Source organism: Sciurus vulgaris, assembly GCF_902686455.1.
Source record: "Sciurus vulgaris genome assembly, chromosome: 3".
Lineage (NCBI taxonomy): Eukaryota > Metazoa > Chordata > Mammalia > Rodentia > Sciuridae > Sciurus > Sciurus vulgaris.
The window spans coordinates 166920414-166939953 of record NC_136463.1 but is presented as its reverse complement, the minus strand read 5'-3'; the positions used below and the strand labels follow the sequence as shown (position 1 = coordinate 166939953).

At 35.2% G+C, this 19540-nt stretch overlaps 1 protein-coding gene across 4 annotated transcripts in view; it reads left to right on the top strand.

Annotated features, from left to right (window-relative positions):
• The window catches only part of BARD1 (BRCA1 associated RING domain 1), an 88950-nt gene that overhangs the window by 14245 nt on the left and 55165 nt on the right, over positions 1-19540 (top strand). For 3 of the 4 annotated variants that reach the window (XR_013762670.1, XM_079132509.1, XM_079132510.1), the window contains exons 3-4: positions 4114-4262; positions 14169-15127. Coding sequence is in view for 3 of the 4 variants with exons in the window: in XM_079132509.1 (XP_078988635.1) it covers positions 4114-4262; positions 14169-15127 (1108 nt within the window). In the remaining variant the exon portion in view is untranslated. The remainder of the gene's footprint in view (positions 1-4113; positions 4263-14168; positions 15128-19540) is intronic. The other variant, XM_079132511.1, reaches the window with a different exon arrangement.

Genomic DNA, 19540 nt, shown 5'->3' with positions numbered 1-19540 from the left:
GTTGCTAAATGTCTTAGTATCTCTGAAACAGATTAAGACAGCCTCCTTTGAGTGAATCTTTTCATTACTTCTAGTTATGTGAGTGACTGGCATGAACAAATGATATTCTGAAGTTTGAGCATGTATGAAAGTAATTTAATATGTGAATTCAATGATTTGAGGATGTCTGGGAGACAGTGTGCGTGGGGTCCCATTTTTCCTCCCCCTAGAAACATGGATTTATTACTTGGGGGTACATAGAGTAGGAAGAGGGGGTAGCAGATGGTACTGTTACCTTCCTGATATCTCCATTTGGATAATGAAAAGGCATTTCAAACTTGTTATGTTCAGAGCACATCTATTGATCATCCTTCCCATCATCCCATTCCTGCCTGTGTAGTCTTCATTGAATGATACCACCGACTATGCTTAAAGCAAAAAGCCACAACCCATACCTGATTACTCATTCATCCTTATCCCACAAGATGTGCTCTGAATTGTGAATTTTCCACTTTTTTTCTGTCTTTGCCACTGAAAACTCTTTGTTTTCTCTCTCCCCAGACTGTTGTGGTAGTTTCATACCTGGATTTCTCTTTTTTGCATCATTACCTCTTCCCCATTTTCTACTTTTTTTTTTTTTTAAGTACTACAAATCTAACTCAGGGCTCTTTTACTAGTGAGATACATCGATAGCCCTATTTATTTATTTATTTATTTATTTGAATGTTATCTTAATTTTATTCTTGCAGCATCCAAATGAGACATTGTAGTTGTATTTTTTTGTGATTAAAAAAATACATTGCAAAGTACAAGCTTCTGAAATAAAGGAAGGTGACTTATTAAAATGTTTTAAGCATCTCTGATTTGCTGATAATTTATTTTTAAAATTTTTTAGCTTTTTCTAATTAGTTATATATGACAGTAGAATGCATTTATGCACTTTGATAATATCATATATAAATGGGGTATAATATTTATTTTTTGAGACAGGGTCCCACTAAATTGCTGAGGCTACCTCGAACTTGGAATCCTTCTGTCTCAGCCTGCCCAAGTCACTGGGATTAAGGTGTGCTGTGCCCAGCCTTTTTGTACATTCTTGTCAGTGTTCTTTTAAATGTGTAAATTATTGCCCACCTTAAAATCCTACAGTGGCTTCCTGTTGCAATTAGAATAAAGTCTAAACTCTGTATGCAGGTTCACAAGACGCTGTACGGGACCTGTAATCCTCTCTGCCTTGTGGACCTCATTTCCCTGACACATTATTCCAGCCTCTTTCTCCTTTTAGCTCGTTGAACACTCTAAACTCACTCCTGCCCAAGGGCTTTTATATTTGTTATTTCTTCCGCATGGAATATACTTTGGGTCTGACTTTTGAGTCACCTGTTTCAGCTGAGATGTCACTGCCTTCTGAAATACGTCCTGGGATTCCCTTAAGAATTCATATCCACTCCCTGTTCCCATCTGTAGCAAACACATTTTGTTTCAGTTAATGCATGATGGGTTTGCTCACTGTTTACAATAGTCACCAACAAAGCTGCTAAAACATAATGGAGTTGTATGCAAAATGTATGTGAGGAGGATAGAGCCATACCTTTAATCAGATTCTGAAAGACTCTGTGACTTAAAATGGCCCATAAAAGATTAAGAGAAAAATGAACATCTTGAAAGAGAAAATGATGCTCTGTATATAACATGAGCAGAGGAAAGAATCCATTCAGTGCAGTTGTGATTTGTTTTGATTAGTTCATGCCAAGAATTAGGGCAGAATTTAAATTCCTTGTAGATTTTAAGTTTCATAAAACTGATGATGAACAGTGAGGTCTTAGAAGATGATTTTGATGTAATTCAACTGAAACAGAGGTAGGGCAGGGCAAATAGGTCCAGATTTTAATATTAAGTGTTGTGATAATTTCAAGATGTGGTTGACTCTATATCCACAGGTTCTCTTTCCTGTGTTCAAACAAACACAGATCAAAATATTTAAAATGAAATTTCATTCATTTAAACATGTACAGAATTTTAAAAAAAATTTCCCAAAATAATACAGTATAATAACATTTTATAATATTTATATTTACATTGTATTAGATATTATAAATAATCTTGAGATGATTTAAAGTATATGGGAAAGCTGGATGAGTGGCAAGCAGAGGATTGCAAATTCTAGGCCAGTGTCAGCACTCAGCAACTTAGTAGAAGGAATGACTATGGGAGAATGTGTATGGGTTATGTGCAAATGCTATGCCATTTTGAGCATTCAGAGATTCATATCCACAGGGCATAGGGGACTAAGAAGTCCTGTCACCAATCCCCTGTGAATTTTGAAGGGATGGTTATATGCTCATGCCAATCCCTGATAAAGTAGTTCATGTGCTCTCTTTAAGATATTAATTTGGGGGCTGGGGTTGTGTCTCAGTGGTAGAGCATTTGCCTGGCATGTATGATGCCCTGGGTTTGATCCTCAGCACCGCATATAAATAAATAGATAAATAAATGAATAAATAAATAAAATGAAGGTCCATCAACAGCTAAAAAAGTATTTAAAAAAAAAAGATACGATTAATTTAAGGCATGTTGCAGGAGTATTCAAACTTGTTGGTCTCAAATCATTTTGTACTTTTCAGAATTGAGAACCATAAAGAGCTTTTGTTTGTGAATTGATCATATAAAACAGACTTTTTAAACAAAATAATTCATTTAAAAATAATAATAAGCCTGTTATGTACCAACATAAATAATACTTTAAAAAATAGATATTTTATAATCCAAAGGAAAAATAGATGGTACTATTATACATTTTTTAAAAATCTCTAATGTCTTGCTGAATAAATGACAGGTGGATTCTCATATCTGATATAGTTTTCATTCTGTTGTGTGATATTTTGAGTGAAGTGTGGGGAAAATCTCACCTTATGCATATTTGTAGTTGGTAAAGGGTATATTTTAATAGCTCTTTTAGGTAATAGTGGATATTCTTTGGTACTATACCAAAACTTGACAAGTGCTAGTTTCTTTAGGCTTGTCACAGTGTCACATGATAATCTGAAGCTATATCCAGTATGTTTCTGTACTCTGTTGCATTAAATTCCATTGGTTAATCTGGTACTTTGAATTGATCTTTTGGTCTTTTGGCTATATTAGCTCACTGAATTATGTAGATCTGCTGAGAAATGATTTTTTTTCCCAGAATTCTGGACTGATGTTTATATAATAATTTGAGAAAGTTATAAAACAAACAAGTTAAACATTCCTAATCTAGAAGTCTAATACCCAGAATGATCTGAAATGGGATACTTTTTGAGTTCTGACATGGGTCTTAAAACATTTTGGATTTTCATATTAGGCATATTCAGTCGATAAAGTCTATACAGATATTCTAAAATCCCCAAGATGAGAGATCTGTATGCAGAATAGCCTGTTTAGTATTGCAGTTTGGATAAGTGACTTAACTAACTGGATCTCATTTTCTTCATCTGAAAATGAAGAAGTGATTCTTAAGGAATGAATTTCAGATTGTGTTTTACTGGTATTCCTCAAATAGGTTGTGCACAAAAATTTATTTAAATTGCCTGAGTAATTGTGTGTGTGTGTGTGTGTGTGTGTGTGTGTGTGTGTGTTGGGATTCCAAGTCAGAGTTCTTTTTCTTCTTTTTTTTTTTATATTTTGTTTTGTTTTGTTCTGTTCTGATTCGAGTTGGGGTTTTACTATGTAGCCCGAGCTGGTCCTGGGCTCAAATGATACCCCTGCCTTAGCCTCCAGAGTATCTAGGACTTCAGGTCCGCCTGGATCAACTAGTAGTGTAAGCAAACAAACTCACTGAAGTTTCTTTGGTGAAGAAATTAGATCTCAAAGGTCTCTTCCACCCTTTAGAAGCTGCAGATTTGTTTGCAGGGAAAAAGTATGCAGACTAATGCCAGGCAAAGTAAAGTCTCTCATAGCAATTTATTTCAGCAGCTTTAGATTTAGATTTTATGTGTTTGTGTTTGAAACTCTCTAAAACATGAGTTGGATCATTACATATTAGGACAACCTAATATGTATGTATGTATGTTCTATTTACTTCTGCTCAAAATCTATTTATTGTTTATTTTTGGAGTTCAGATTCTGATGTTTCTTTATGTTTTTAAATTGAAGTGATTGTGTAAGTGACTGCATTGGAACTGGATGTCCAGTGTGTTATACCCCAGCTTGGATACTAGATGTCAAGATAAACAGACAGTTGGACAGCATGATCCAGCTCTGTAGTAAGCTCCGGAACTTGCTACACGACAATAAGCTTTCAGGTGAGAAATCTCTCTCTCTTAGTTAAGTAACTAATGAATTAGTATTAATCACATAAAGCATCTTACCAGGAATTATGAATGTCATTTCAGATTGTAAGATCTATAGTGGTGGTGGTTGTTTTGGTTTTTGGAAATCATTTTGCGAAATGACAGGAAACATAAGAGATGATAAGTCTAAATCCTTTAATGAGAAACCAAGGTCCAGAGAGGTGTAAGTGATCTTGCCTTTAGTCATTTATGTGGTTGGTGCCAAAAGCAGGAAAAATAAGAGTCCATTCCATTTGATTGTCAGTCCAGCAACTTTTTCACTACTTTATTATTGGCCGCTTTTTAGAGTTATAATTTCTGTGGAAGATATATAGAAATAGTGATTTTGGCCTTAATAATGCTTAACTCACTTAAATACACTTTTGCAAGATAGAGTACAGCTTTCTTCCATGGATCACTTTTCTAGACTGAATTAATTAGATGAGCGCATTTTGAAAGAGCAAAAATCTAATATTCATTTTCTTTTCTATTTAAATGGGGGTTAATGTTTTTCAAATTGTTCTTAGACTCTGTGTATTAACCATATATCTTCTCATTGGGCTTTCTACTGAGAACTAATTAGCTGTGAAAAGAAAGTAAAGTGTTTTGAATCTTTATAATTGGATATTGGACTTGTCTTTTTATTGACCACATCACATCATTTTAGCATATGTTTATAGGAGAATCTTTTCTTGTTTGGCAGGATGCCATTAATGATTTAATAATGTTCATATAAAATTGTTACATAATCTGTTTTTAAATTTTTTGTCCTTTGAATTCTTACACAATGTGTTGTGGTCACTTAAGATGAAATTGATTGGAGAAAATGAAGAAATGAGTTAAATACGTAATGTTCATACTTATAAGAAGAATTTAAATCATAGTCTACGTTTGACAAGTTTTTGTTTCAGTATCTGGATCATTGTATTAGACTCCATTTTTTAATGATGAAATTGCTATGGTGATAAAGTTCTACTTATTTTCAAGTATAGTTGTATACATTTTTTTCTAAGTGCTTTTTAAAAAAATAATATTGTGGTTTTAACCCTCTTTTAAGAATATAGTGAGGAAAAGTTTTGTCATTAGTTTTCTGGGCTCTTTTCCTCCTTATTCAAAGATACTCTTGATGGTGTTTATTTTCTAGTTGAAAAGATTGATGTGTGATTTCCGACCCCCCATCCCCCACCTGTAGACACCATGGATTGATGCAGGGTTTCTCAGGCAAGGGTCCATGCATCTTAGGCAGTATTTAGAGTTGGTTGGGAAGGATCAGTGAGCCCCCTTGATTTAATTGTATAGTATGAACAATGTTCATGTCAGTGTGAAAGTGGCTTTCATAGATTCTTAAGAGTGTGTCATATGTTAAGATGATTAGTTGTGTGTTCAAATTTAGAATGCTACCTTGAGACTCTTATGACAATTTGATGTAACTCTTTTCTAGTTAACTATAGTAATGTATCCATTTATTAAAGATACTGAAACAGTGTGACAGACTGGGTGGCTTAAATAAGAGAAACTGGTCATTTCACAGTTCTGGAGGATAGGAGTAGAAGATCAAGGTGTATGCAGGATTGGTTCCCTTTGAAGTCTGTGTGGGAGAATCTGTTCTGGGACTGACTCTGGCTTGAAAATGACTGTCTTCCTGTTCCTAGGATGTTCTCCTTGTATGAGTGTTTATCAGATTTCCCTTTTGCCAGGTGAGGTAGCACTTCCCAGTAATCCCAGTGATTCAGAAGACTGAGGCAGGAGAATAACACTTTGGGGCCAACCTGGGACTTAATGAGATCCTGTTTCAAAATAAGAAATAAAAAGGACTGGAGATGTAGCTCTTTGGTAGAGCACCCCTGGTTCAATCTCTAGAACAAAAGGAAAGAACTTTCCTTTTTTTTATAAAAACCCCAGTCATATGGCATTAGGAGCCCTCATTTCTTAACTAATTACATCTATAATGAAACTGTTTCCAAGGAAGATTATATTCTGAGGTACTAGATAGAGTATAGGACCTCAGCAAAGAATTTAGGGGACAAGAGAAGGGATAACAGTTTAACCCATAACAAGTAACAGTGACATTTTTAATAGTGATAAAATGAGACAAGGGCCATGTAACCTTTTTAGGTTAACTTCCCTCAATTATGGCATCCTGGGATCCTGGTACCTTGGGGTACAAAAAAGAATAAGCTTCACTTTTCTAGAAATTTTATTGTACTGAGTGATGCTTGAGTCATTAGTATAGTTTTCATATTTTGTAGACTGTGCGATATGAAATGCCCTAATATTTCATCATTAAAGAAGGTTTAGGAAAATCGAGTTTAGAACAAGGTTCTAGGTGGTATCTGAGGCCTAAAATACTGTCTCATCTAAGTATAGGTGAAATTAGAAGAATTATGGTAATTCATGTTCTGAAGGCATTTTGTTTGTATTTGTTTTCCTTATTATGATGAATAAAATGCAAGGCCCTAGGTTCCATCCCCAGCACCAAAAGAAAGGTTAATAATCAGTTCCTTCAGTCCTCAGCAGACCTTAACAGTGCCATCTACAACATTAAGTTATTTCAAGATGAATTGGAATTTCACTTTTTTAGATGAAATTTAATCAGTATTTTAGGAGAATAGGAGATCATCTTTAATTCTCTTTATTCTGTAGGTGAGGAAATTGAGGACCTATTTTTTTCCATTTAGTGCAATTTTTTTGTTAGAAGTGTTGGTATTAACTTTCTTGAACTGAGTTGGATGAAATTTGGCTGTGCTATGACTGATTCATATCCTAGAGACTAAAGTTAAGTAAAATAATATTAAAACAAATTCTCAGATTTTAGTTTACATGATTCCTTTTATATAATGTAACAATGTAACACTCTCCTTTGCTACCTTGATAGAAAATAACAGTAAATCCTGAGTCTAATTACAGTGATATGTGCCTACCCAGGTATGTTAATTCCATGCACAAAGCTTTTTTTTTTTTTTTTACTTTAATGTAAACTGTATCATTATAAGCTGTTCCCCTTAAAGTCTTCCCAGAACAAATGGGCCTTTAAGAGTATTTGGGACTTTTTTCTGGAGCATTTTCCTTTGTTTCTTTATAATTTATCTAGTTGCTACATTTAGTGCAGTCCTTTGTGTTAGTTTATCTAGTAAGTACTTTGAAAACTGAAATGGTAATAAGGTGAACCATATAGTAGATAGAAGGAGGCAATAACTGCAAACAAATGATGTCAGGCCTCTCTATAATGAGGAGATTTGAAAATGATCTCATTAAGATAAGGGTGTTAGTTTAAGTGACTCTTAAGGTCCAACTCTAAAATTGTATAATTCTGTTAAATCATGTGCTGAAGATGATGAATTAAGTGGAATGGTCAAACATTTCTCACTTTTTCTCTTTTTAAAAACCATGTAGTTCACAATTTATCATCCAAATGAACCTTGTTACTTGCATTTACTATAAAATATGTAATTACTGTAATTAAGGTGGGTAATTAGGAAGAACTTGTCAAATCATGGACTTAGTATATGGTATGCTGAAGATAAAGAAGCCTGATTTATAATAATACTTGCTGAAATGAGCTTCTAAATACTTCAACAGATTTTTCTTGGTTCAGTGTACATTAAAGAGAAGAGGTTGTCATTCAGATTTTTCTGATGGCCATTTAGGGATAATTTTACCTTATTCTTTATAACATAATCTGCTTTCTATTAATAGAGTAAAATTTAAAAGTTTTTATTTTCTCTTGTGCCTCATCATATTAAATCAGACCTTGCAGGTGCTGGTTGAGTTCTGTGGAACATATTGGTGTTAGTGACATTAAAAAAATGCTTTGATTAAGCTTTCTTGGGTTTACAATTTTCCTTTCTGTTTCATGGTTGAGAGAGAGATGCTGGTCTTTCTGAAGTGATTATATAGTGTTTCATATGTGCTGTAACTTTTTATGATAGATGAAGACGAGTGTGAATAGCTGTGTTGCCCTTGTGATTTTTGTAAAGAGAACTAAATACTTCTTAACTTAAAAAATAATCATTCTTCAGTGAAGGCATTAATGTTACACAGATGGTAAGCAAAGTACTCTCCTTTGATTTTTTTTTTTTTAATAAGGGACTAGTCAAAGAGATTTCTCAACTTTTGTTATGAAACCTATAATAGAGAATAATTTGAAAGGCACACAGTGTACATCATTACAGTCCTTTGATGTAGATTAATGATAGCAAAATCACATTTTCTAATTGCTTCCATTTTTTATAGTTTTATTAAATTTTAAGAAAAAACGTGGCCAGGCAGCTCCATAGTAACATGTGCATCTCTTTTCCTGGATATTTTGTGGTGTGCTCTGAAATATTTAAATTCACAGAACAGAATTCTTTGAAATGTCATCATTAAGAAATTTACCATGTAGAGAAAGATCCAGTATTTTTTTTATGAAAAAAGATCCAGTATTTTTTTTATGAAATGAATATGATAATTTATCATGCTTAGAATCATTCACCCATAAAAACTGTTGTAGCTGTTAATAGTATGATTTATATTCCAGTGGTAGTATTGTTGTTGCTTTTGAGAGTTTCATCTTAGATATGCTGTGTAAAAATTCACCAATTTACAGTCACATTGGCAGTTGTGGTCCTTTCTTAGTTATACCAAGTTAGGTAATTAAAATCTTTTAAGCAAAGTTATTATTACAAGATGATCAGTAAAATTATTGTGTTTGTATAAAAATGGCAGAAATAGGTACTCATGTCATTTGTTTCTTTATAAGTTAGGAAATATGTTTCATGATAATGAAATTTGTTTTCTTTTTAGAGTTTTTAGTCAATTGTGTTAGTACACTTGTAATCCTTAATTTTCTTTTAAATACACATTTCCATATTTTATAAGATGATAAACTTTCAGGATGTTGGGATTTGACTCTCTCTCTCTTTTTTTTTTTTTTTTTGCAGTGCTGGGGATTGAACCCAGGGCCTTGTGCTTGCAAGGCAGGCACTCTACCATCTGAGTCATATCCCCAGTCCTGACTCTCATTTTTATTGAAAAATGTTATCATCTGTGTTTAAAAAAACAAAATTTAAAAAGACCAGGTTTTTACAGATGACCTAAGGGTTAACCTTTAAATCTTTGTAATCCTGAGTCTTTCTTTAAAAGTGGTCCTAGTAAGATTGCATTTTGACCTTTCCTCTAGACTCAAGTGGCTTGGTTTTCAAATCAACTTAGTGGTGCAAAGAAAAGACCTTGTTGAATTTAGATGTAAAGTCTCTTTGTGAATGGTTGCCTCATTCTGATTGTTTCTAGTTCCAAGATCCTGTCTCAGTAACACTTTGTGGATCAGGTGATGTTCAGTTATGATATAAAAAACACTTGAGTTGGCACTATGGTACATGCCTGTAATCGCAACCACTGAGGAATATCGCAAGATCAAGGTCAGCCTGTGCAACTTAAGACCCTGTCTCAAAATAAAATATATGTATACAGGACTAGAGGTGTAGCTCAGTGGTAGAGTGCCACTGGGTTCAATTCCTAGGACCACAAAATAAATATTAAAAAAATGATAGAAGGGTAGGAGGGTCTATCTTTATTCATATACATAATTCTGCATCTAGTTGAGTTATTGGTTTTCTGTCTTCAGTGTAATGCTTCCATTTCACGAGGAGGAAGTGGTGGCTGTTTTAGAGTATAATTTTTTGTTTCATTTTTTTTTTGTTAGATCTGCATAGGTTTGAAATTTCTATGAAATAAAAGTGTAATTGTTTCTCAAAATCCAGTATTTTCCATTTCTTCTTACCTTTTGCTTGTTAATTCTATCTGTAAAGATGAAACTTTTGTATTCAAGGACTACAAGAATAAAACAGACAAAAGAAGTGACTTTGAACTTTGGATGATTGCGAACAATCTTCTGGTATATTAATTTTTTTTTTTTTCTTGGTACTGGGGATTGAATCCAGAGGCACTTTACCACTGAGCCACATCTCCTGTCCATTTTATTTTTTTTTTATTTTGAGACAGGTTCTTAATAAGTTACATAGGGCCTTGCTAAGTTGCTGAGGCTGATCTTGAACTTGCAATCCTCCTTCCTCAGACTCCTCTAATTTGCTGGGATTATAGGCACATACCACTGTGCCCAGCTGGTGTATTAATAATTTTAAGTTGATAAACCATAAAACATAGGGTTCTGTGAATAAAGAGTGATTAGAAGAAAGTAAAAATACTTGATAATATACTTTTGTAATATTTTAAGACATGAATGTTGTAGTTGGTTGTATTTTTTTTTTTTTTTTTTTTTTTTTTTTTTTTTTTTGCCACTTTGACCAAAAGACCTAACAAGAATAATTCTAGAGTTTTAGAGGAGGAAAAGTTTATTTGGTGCTCATGGTTTCAGAGGTCTCAGTCCAGAGATGGCCAACTGCATTGCTCTGGGCCTGAGGAGGGGCAGAATACCCTGGAAGGGTGTGGAGGAGGAAAGCAGCTCAGGACATGACAATCAGGAAGCAGAGAGAGAGAACTCTGTTTACCAGGGACAGAATATAAAAGGCACACCTGCAGTGACCCACCTCTTCCAGCCACACCTTATCTGCCTACAGTTACTAATGCACTGATTAACTTAAGTCTCTTGTGATCCAATCTTTTTACCTCTGAACTTTTTTTAAATTTTAAATTCTTTATTTTTACTTTTGTTACTGGGGATTGAACCCAAAGGTGCTTAACTGCTGAGCCAAGTTTCCAGCCCTTTTTTTTTTAAATTTTTTTTTGAGACAGGGTCTCCCTTAGTTGCTTAGGGCCTTGTTAACTTGCTAATAGTGGCCTTGAATTTGCCATCCTCCTACCTCAGCCTCCTAAGTCAACAGGGATTACAGGTATATGCCACCACGGCTGGCTGAACTATTGAATTGTCTTACCTCTGAGCTTTGGAGTGGGGAACCTCTTAACTAAACCATAAAAGTTAGAACATTGAAAAGAAAGTTACTCTTAAAAACAATTTAAAAATTAAAATTATTTCGTGTCTCTAGAGTAACAAAAGTTCGTAAAAATAAGCCCATTTGAAAATTTTACTTAGCACATTGCACAGTCCTTAGGATGCACTAGTGTGACTGTTGGCTTCTTCATAAAGAACCTTATGTTTAGAGTTCCGTTCTATTAAAAACATTTTTTTTTCTCTTTGATTCAATAATATGAGTGGTTTTTTTTTTTAACAGAATTCTTGGTTTGAATGAGAAATGACATCTGAGGAGGAAAACGTCAGATAGTTTCCTTTTTTTTTAAACTTCTTAAGTAGACACTTAAAATATATCTTAAAGGAATGCAAAATACATACTTTACCACTGAGCTGCAACTGCAGCTTTAAAATTAATTCTAATGTCTCTTATGTAAATGCTTTTCAATTTTGAAGAGGATATCAAATAATATATTCATCAGGATTTACTGGGCATTGTCCTTGTATTCACTACTGTGCTTTCTGACCTGGGTTAGTTTAATCTATGTGAGTATGGTTGGGGGTCAAGGAAGAGGGACTTTTTAAGGGGAATTTGTTTTTTGGTGGTGTTGGTTATGGAACACCTTCTGCATGCTAGGGGAACATTCTACCATCAGACGTAAGAGGTTTTTTTTTTTTTTTTTTTTTGTTAAAGAAAATGAATGGTATCAAAGGCAAAAACAAAGTAAGACAAAAGGGAGTTGGCTCTCAGAATCAGAAAAGTGGATGGTTTGTACAGTTTGTTGGGTAGGAAAAACTTCTACAGTCTTTTAGGCACAAATTCATTCAATAAATTTGTCACATTTTTTTGATACTGTCCCTGATACTCTAAACTTATTAACTTTAAACTCCTATAAATTTTACTTAGATTTCTGCTTTTCTTTCTCTATTAGACCCATAAAATGTATAAAGGAAAGAATTTCCTCTCTTTCCTGACATATCCCCAGTGCCTCGAATGGTCTCTGGCAAATAGTAGATGTTCAATTAATATTTAATGACTGACTGAATGATTGAATGGGATTTTTCAGTCCAGATGAGGCATTGTGAATTTCCCTCAGTCTTGTTGCGAAGAAAAGATATATTTTATATTGTAAAAGCAGCTGAAGAAGTTCTGTTACTAATTTGCCGAGGCTATTTTTTAAAAAATATTTTAAAAACTTTGTAGAGTGATTTTAGTTTACAGCAAAACTAAGGGGAAGGTACAGAGTTCTCATATCCCTTTTGCCCCCATTCATACATAGTCTACCTTATTATCAACATCCATTAGAGTAGTGAATTTGCTGTAATTCATGAACTTGGTTGATACATTATTCTCATCCAGTCTATAGTTTACATTAAGGTTTACTCCTGTTTTTCTTGTTAAAATTGTACATATTTTGGTGGTACTGTGTGATAACTCAGTACATGCATACAATGTGTACTTATCCAATCAGGATAATTAGTATTTCCATTTTCTTTCTTTTTTTCGGGGGGTGGTACTGGGGATTGATCTCAGGGGCATTCAACCACTGAGCTACATCCCCAGCCCTATTTTGTATTTTATTTAGAAACAGGGTCTCACCAAGTTGCTTTAGCACCTCACTTTTTGCTGAGACTGGCTTTGAACTCACGATCCTCCTGAGCCTCCTGAGCACCTGGCCAGTATTTCCACTTCCTTAAACTTTTATCATTTATTTTTGGAATTTTTCAAACCCTTCTAGTTCTTCATAAAATATACCATAAATTTCTTTTAACTATTGTCACCCTACTGTGCTATAGAATATTAAACCTTATTCCTCCTATCTAATAGTATTTTGATACCCTCAACCGACCTCCTTCTACCTTCACACCTCTATCCTTACTAACTTCTAGTGACAACTTCTGCTTTCTGCTTCTCAACTTTTTTAGCTTATTCGAACATGTGTTTTTTTTTTTTTTTTTAAATACCTGTCTTATGTCACTTAACATAGTATTTTTTAGTTCCATTCATGTTCCTACCAAATAACTAGGTCTCTCCTCTCTCTCTCTCTCTTTTTTATGGCTGAATAATATTTCACTGTGTATGTATACTGTATTTTCTTTATCCATTTGTCTGTGGGTAGATGCTTGTTGGGTGATTCTGTATCTTAACTCTTGTGAACAGTGTGTTAGAAACATGAGAGTGAGACGTGTCTTTGATGTACTGATTTTATTTCCCTTGGGTATATAACCAGAGGTGGGATGACTAGTTCATGTGATAGTCTAGTTTTAGCTTTTGTGTTGAGTCTTAAAAAGAAAAGAAAGAAATAGTGTTGAATTTTATCAATTTTTTCTTTTTCTATGTCTGTAGAGAATTTCACTTGATCTTCCTTTAGTTTGTTGTTATTTGCAATTTTTAAAAAATTAGGCACTAATTATTATCTTCTGTATTAAATCCTACATCTGTCCTTTCCTCCTTTACTTTTTCTTTTTTTCCTCATCCTCCCCCCCCCCCCCCGTCTTCTTTTCTTCAATTATTAATTTGAAATAGGTCTTGCTAAGTTGCTGAGGCTAACCTTGAGCCTGCAATCCTCCTGCCCTAGTCTCCTAAGTCTCTGGGATTACAGCTGTGTACCTCCACACCTGGTTGTATGTTTCTCTATTTTATGAGTGTTATTTCCCTCTCTTATATCTCTTATTGCCTTCTGCCATACTGTGTGTTTCACTTATTTTTCTGTCTCTTCTAAGTGGAACATATGGCCATGTTTTGTTCTCTGCTCTACCTCCAGTTTCTAGAATAGTGTATGGCACAAAGAAGGATTCAATAAGTGTGTCAGATGAGTGTCTGCCTGCTCTCAGAGAGTCCCCTACTCTAGGAGTGAGAAAGAGGTACACAAAAGTTTACACACCTTAGAAGAACTATAAACAAAATTCTTTGGGCGCTCAAGATGGGAAGGATTAGTCCCTATAACAGATCTTTTTCCTTTTTCTATCAGATTTGAAAGAAGAGACATCTAGAACAAGTTTACTTAATGATTTGGAAAACAAGAAGAAATCAATAAAAATGTGGTTTAGTCCTCGAAGCAAGAAAGTCAGATACGTTGTGAGTAAAGTTTCAGTGCAAACCCAGCCTCAAAAAATAAAAGATGAAACCGCTCAGCAAGCCTCAATGTATGAATTTGTTTCTTCAAGTCCTCCTATAGTTGTTCCTAAGAGGGCTAAAAAGGCTTCTGCGACATCTGCAAAGAAGCCAAAAAAGAAAACTTTAGCTGAAATAAACCAACAATGGAATTTAGAGTCAGAAAAAGAAGCTGGTGAACTTGACTCCAAAGAGGAATTTAAGGAAAAACTGGTATCCTTCTGTAGCCAACCATCGGTTATCACTAGCCCACAGATAAATGGTGAAATAGACTTACTAGCAAGTGGCTCTGGAACTGAATCTGAATGCTTTGGAAGCTTAACAGAGGTCTCTTTACCATTGGCTGAGCATATAGAGTCTCCAGACCTTGAGAGGAAGAGTGAGATGACTCCTGAGGAGAAGGTCCGTGACAGTGATCTTATAACTAAGGCAGCTTTACTATCAGGTCCTCCTGTCAAACGTGGATGTTGCAGCAGACCTTCTGGTTCTCTTTCTAAGAGATGTAAAAGCAGCATTCCAAGCATCAGTGGAGATTTTGTTAAGCAAACAGTGCTCTCAGAAAATATCCCATTGCTTGACTGTTCCTCACCACCTTCTAGCAAACTTGAAGCTGATGACACGGTGAAGAGGAGAAACAGTAATATATCAGATGACTCCATTAGCCTTTCACCATGTACACCACCGTCTACACTCAACTGTTCAAGTTATAGACGAATGATGTTGAGCCCTTCTGCAATGAAGCTGTCGCCCAGTAGCCTTATGGTTGGGAAAAGAAACCATAGAGGAGAAACTTTGCTTCATATTGCTTCTATCAAGGTAGGATGGTTACTCTGAAATATAATCTTGGAGTGAAATTGTGTTAGACATTTTTCTGTTTTTATAACAAATAACCTGCTATAATCAACTTACAAAGATAGGTTTATTTGGTCTTTCAGTTTTGGAGGTTTCAGTCTGTGGCTTCATGTCATGTTGGGAATGTGTGGTGGATCAGAGCTTTTTACCTCATGGCTGGGGAGTAAAAGAGGAAAAGGGAGATGCTGGGATCTCACTGTTCTCTGAGGTCACACCCACAATGACCTGAAGGTCTCCTACTAGGCCCCACCTCCTAAAGTTTCCATCACCTTCCAATACCATCATGCTGGGAACCAAGGTTCCAACACATAGACTTTTGGGGGACATTGAAGACTCAAACTATAGCAAAGACCAACAATAGTCCTGTGAACATTACTTCTCTAGTTCTGAATAAGTATCATATCTGTAGTGGGTTAAATATCCTAGTAATCTTACAGTATTTTGCACAAATCCCAAAGAAATTGTCCTATTGTTGCCCGGCCCTTGTCTCAATAAATAAAATGGACTTGAGATGTGACCCAGTGGTAAAGCATCCTAGGTTCAATCCCTAGTACCAGAAAGCAAAAAATTAAAAAAAAATTTAAAAGAAACTTCTGAAGTTTGCCACAAAAGAGCTACCTGTGCCCCATAGTCAGCCATTTCTTTTACTATCCCATTCATCAAGTTAATTCTCTCATTATTGCCTCAGTACCTGGGAGGCAGTGCTGTTCTTTGGAACCTGGTCTGCTTTGTAAGCATGAGGTGCACTTGTGCTGACTAAGTACTGCCAATGAAAGGGGGTAGTAAGCTCCATAGTCTTATAGATGGCTCTGATTTCTTGCAAGTGATAGGAAAAGTATGTGGAGCTTAGTTCTAAATTAGGGCAACTCAAGGTTTTTGAAGTTTACTCTGGTTATGTTTTATTTTGATTTTTGCAAGGCATGACTTATAAAATCAGGATTTTTTGGGTTATCTTTGTTATATGTATACATATTATGTATGAACATAAGCTTTTATAATCTTAATGTTATGGTGTTATCAGTGCTTCATAGACATAAGTGATTAGTGTAACAGTATTTTTTGTTCATTTTTCTTACCAATAGGTAAGAATGTAGGCTGCTTTAGGGGTTTATGTTTTGTGTTTTGGAAATTTTCAGACCACCAGGCAAGCATCCACTTACGTTTGTAGAGAATTCTTCTGATTATAAGAATAATTTATCTTTTTTAATGAGGTTATTTTGAGCCTAGGGTCGAGTCTAGGGTTTGTTAAACTGCCCTCCCCTTTTATTCTTCTTCCTCTTCTCCCCCCACTCCCCATCCCCCCATGGTACTGGGCACTGAACGTAGGGGTGTTCTACAACTGAGCTACATTGTCAGCCATTTTTTATTTTTTATTTCATTTTATTTTTTTGAATATTCTTTTTTAGTTGTAGGTGGACACAATACCTTTATTTGATTTATTTATTTTTATGTGATGTGGTGCTATCACATATGCTAGGCAAGAGTTCTACCACTGAGCCATGACTCCAACCCAGCCATTTTTATTTTTAGACAGATTCTCAGTAAGTTGCCCAGGCTGTCCTTGAATTTGTAAACTTCCTGAATAACTGGGATTATAGGTGTATTCCACTGTACTCGTTTTAATAAACCTTTCTTAAGGAGGTAGAGTAAATATTTTCAGCTTTACAAGCCATGTGATCTATGTCATGACTGATCAGCTTCTCTAACCTAGAGCTAATGCAGCCATGGACAATATATAGACCAATAAAACATTATGCGAAAAGTCAGGTGACTGGGCCACAAGCCATAGTTTGTGTTCTTTTGGTCCAGGCATGGAAAAAAGCTACCATAGAATATTAAGATGGAGAAAAAATAGTGGCATGATCCTGTTTTCATGAACTTTCTTGGTTGATATGTTCATGATTGCTTCATGTGAGTTTTGTCAGCTTACTTAGAATCTTGCCAGAATTAGATTTACCCATTTTGTTCTTTTGAACTTAAATTATCAAATACTGTTTTTCTCATAAGTTAGCAGGTTCTGATGTAGTACATTTGGAAAAGTGGAATGTGTACCCCCACCTATCTTTGATCTTCAGTCAGACAAATGCTTGGGAAAAAACAAAGCAAAATAATGAATTTGTCAGTATATTTATCTTTTTAGAAATAATTTTCATCTTCTTATCCTGATTTTCTCATTTGTAGCCAAGAGTGAACAATCTGGGTGTAGTAGAAAACCAAATATTGTAATTCCACTGCCTCAGTTATGTTTGTACCCACCTACTTCAAAAAGGATTTGAAGGGGCTTTAAAGTTAAAGCCACCATAAAATGGAACAAGGAGCAGGGAAAGAGGAAATAGTTGCTGCTGCATAATGAATTTAGATTTGGTGACCTTTAAGGCAGCTAAAGCAAGTAAAGGAAAGTATCAGGTCTTGTGCTGTCAAAAGATAAGCTTTTTCTTGGTTGTTGTTTTTCCCTAAAGCATATTGGTAGACTTGCAGTTTTCATAGTTCCATGTAGTTTTCTTGGGTTCAGGAGGTGTGGTTGCCCTGTGCATGCTTGGTATGTGTCTCAGAGGGCACAGATTGTAGCAGTAGTTGTACCGTTCTGGTTAGGTTCCCCTGCTGCAGTTCAGGCTTTCCAGAATGATCTCCTGAGTGTCAGAATCTTATTAACATTAACATTGTTTAATGTCTTGTCCCAAACTTACCTCTAGGCATCATCTTTGGCCATACCCTTTGTCTTTTCTCGCTCTGATCACTTGTGTTAGTTTTCTGTGTAACAAATCACCGCAAACGTTCGTGACAAAAAACAGTGCGAATTAACTTTCTTACAGTTCTTTTGGGTCAGAAATCTGGGATCAGTCCTCATCAGATTAAAATGAGTCTGTCACCTGTGTTACTGGAGGCTCTAGTGAAAGATCTGTCCCTTACTTATTTGGATGCTTGGCAGGAACTGCAGAGTTCTTGGGGTACAGCAGAGATTCTGGTTTCTGGTCTTCAGCCGAGGGCTGTTCCCAGGTTCCAGACGTTGTAATATCCTTAGTTGGTGGTACTCTTCCTCTGTCTTCAAATCCAGCAATAGCAGGCTGAGTCCTTCTCACTTGTTCTCTTTCTGATGTAGCCAGAAAAGGTACTGTGCTTTCTGACAAACTGATTAGATTGGGGCTATCTTGACAGTGCAGACTAATCCCCCTTCTCAAGGTCCACACCTTTAGTCACATTGCAGTGTTCCTTTTCTATGTAAGCTAGCATATTCCCAGGCACTGGGAATTGGGATGTGGTCATTTTGGGGAACCACACAACAGCTCCCTAATTTCTTGTACCACTTTCCTGTTATACTTTCATGACAGCCAGCATAATTAGACATGAGTCAAAACTTGACTTTTCTCTGCCCACCCCCCATAATTCTATAACCCTTTTCTTATTTAAATATCATTATAACCCATGTTCCTATTTGAATTTCTGCCTCTTATGCCTTAAATTGCTGTTGAGAACATGTTATGAGAAATTAATACTCATATTGTTCATTCTCCTGATATAGTAAAAGATAAAATACTAAGGATATAGAGAAAACTTCCTCATTTTTTATTATGTGGTGACATAGTAGTGCTTGAGAATTTGTGAATACTGGAGAAAACATTGTCCTCATGCCAGGTTCTGTGGCACAGATTCTTAACATGGCCGCAGTTACTTGTAAATCACGCCACAGCACTGAACTTACGTGAGATAGAATGACTCGAAGCTGGCATTCCATGATGTGTTTGTGACTGAGACATAATAGGTTACAGTTTGAAGCAACATAAACGCAAGGTGTGCTTAGACTATAACAAAGACAGTGGAGATCTGCTGGATAAAGTCAAGCAAATCCCTAGGGAGGTATCTCCTTCTGGGTTCGACTTTGTAACTCATTATACTAATAAGTCACATCATTATTATATGTCCTTCATACCAGCTTCATGGAAAAGTAAAGGACATGAAGGCAAAGTGGTATCTGTGATATGTTCACAATTTTAATTTTTGGAACACCTTGGAGTTAGTATTCGCCTCTTCTGCTTTTGTAATACTAGTGTTTTATTGTAATTGAGTAGGTCAGAATCATTTAAATGAAATTATTAAGTAAATTCCAAGAAGCTAGAGAAGTGTTCAACATATTTTAGAGTGCCATTCTAGATGGCTAATTTTATTTTTAAAAGAACATGTAATTGCAGCTGTTTGCACACACTATGAACATAAATCCAAGTCAAAAAAAAAAAAAAAGAGAACATGTAATTGCTGAAAGGAGAAGTTTTAGCTACCTGGTCAATTCCTTTGTGTGGAAAAGTTTAACCATGCTGATAAGTAATTTTTATTTTTTATTTTTACAGACTGCATTTTGATTCATTGTACATAAACAGTGTA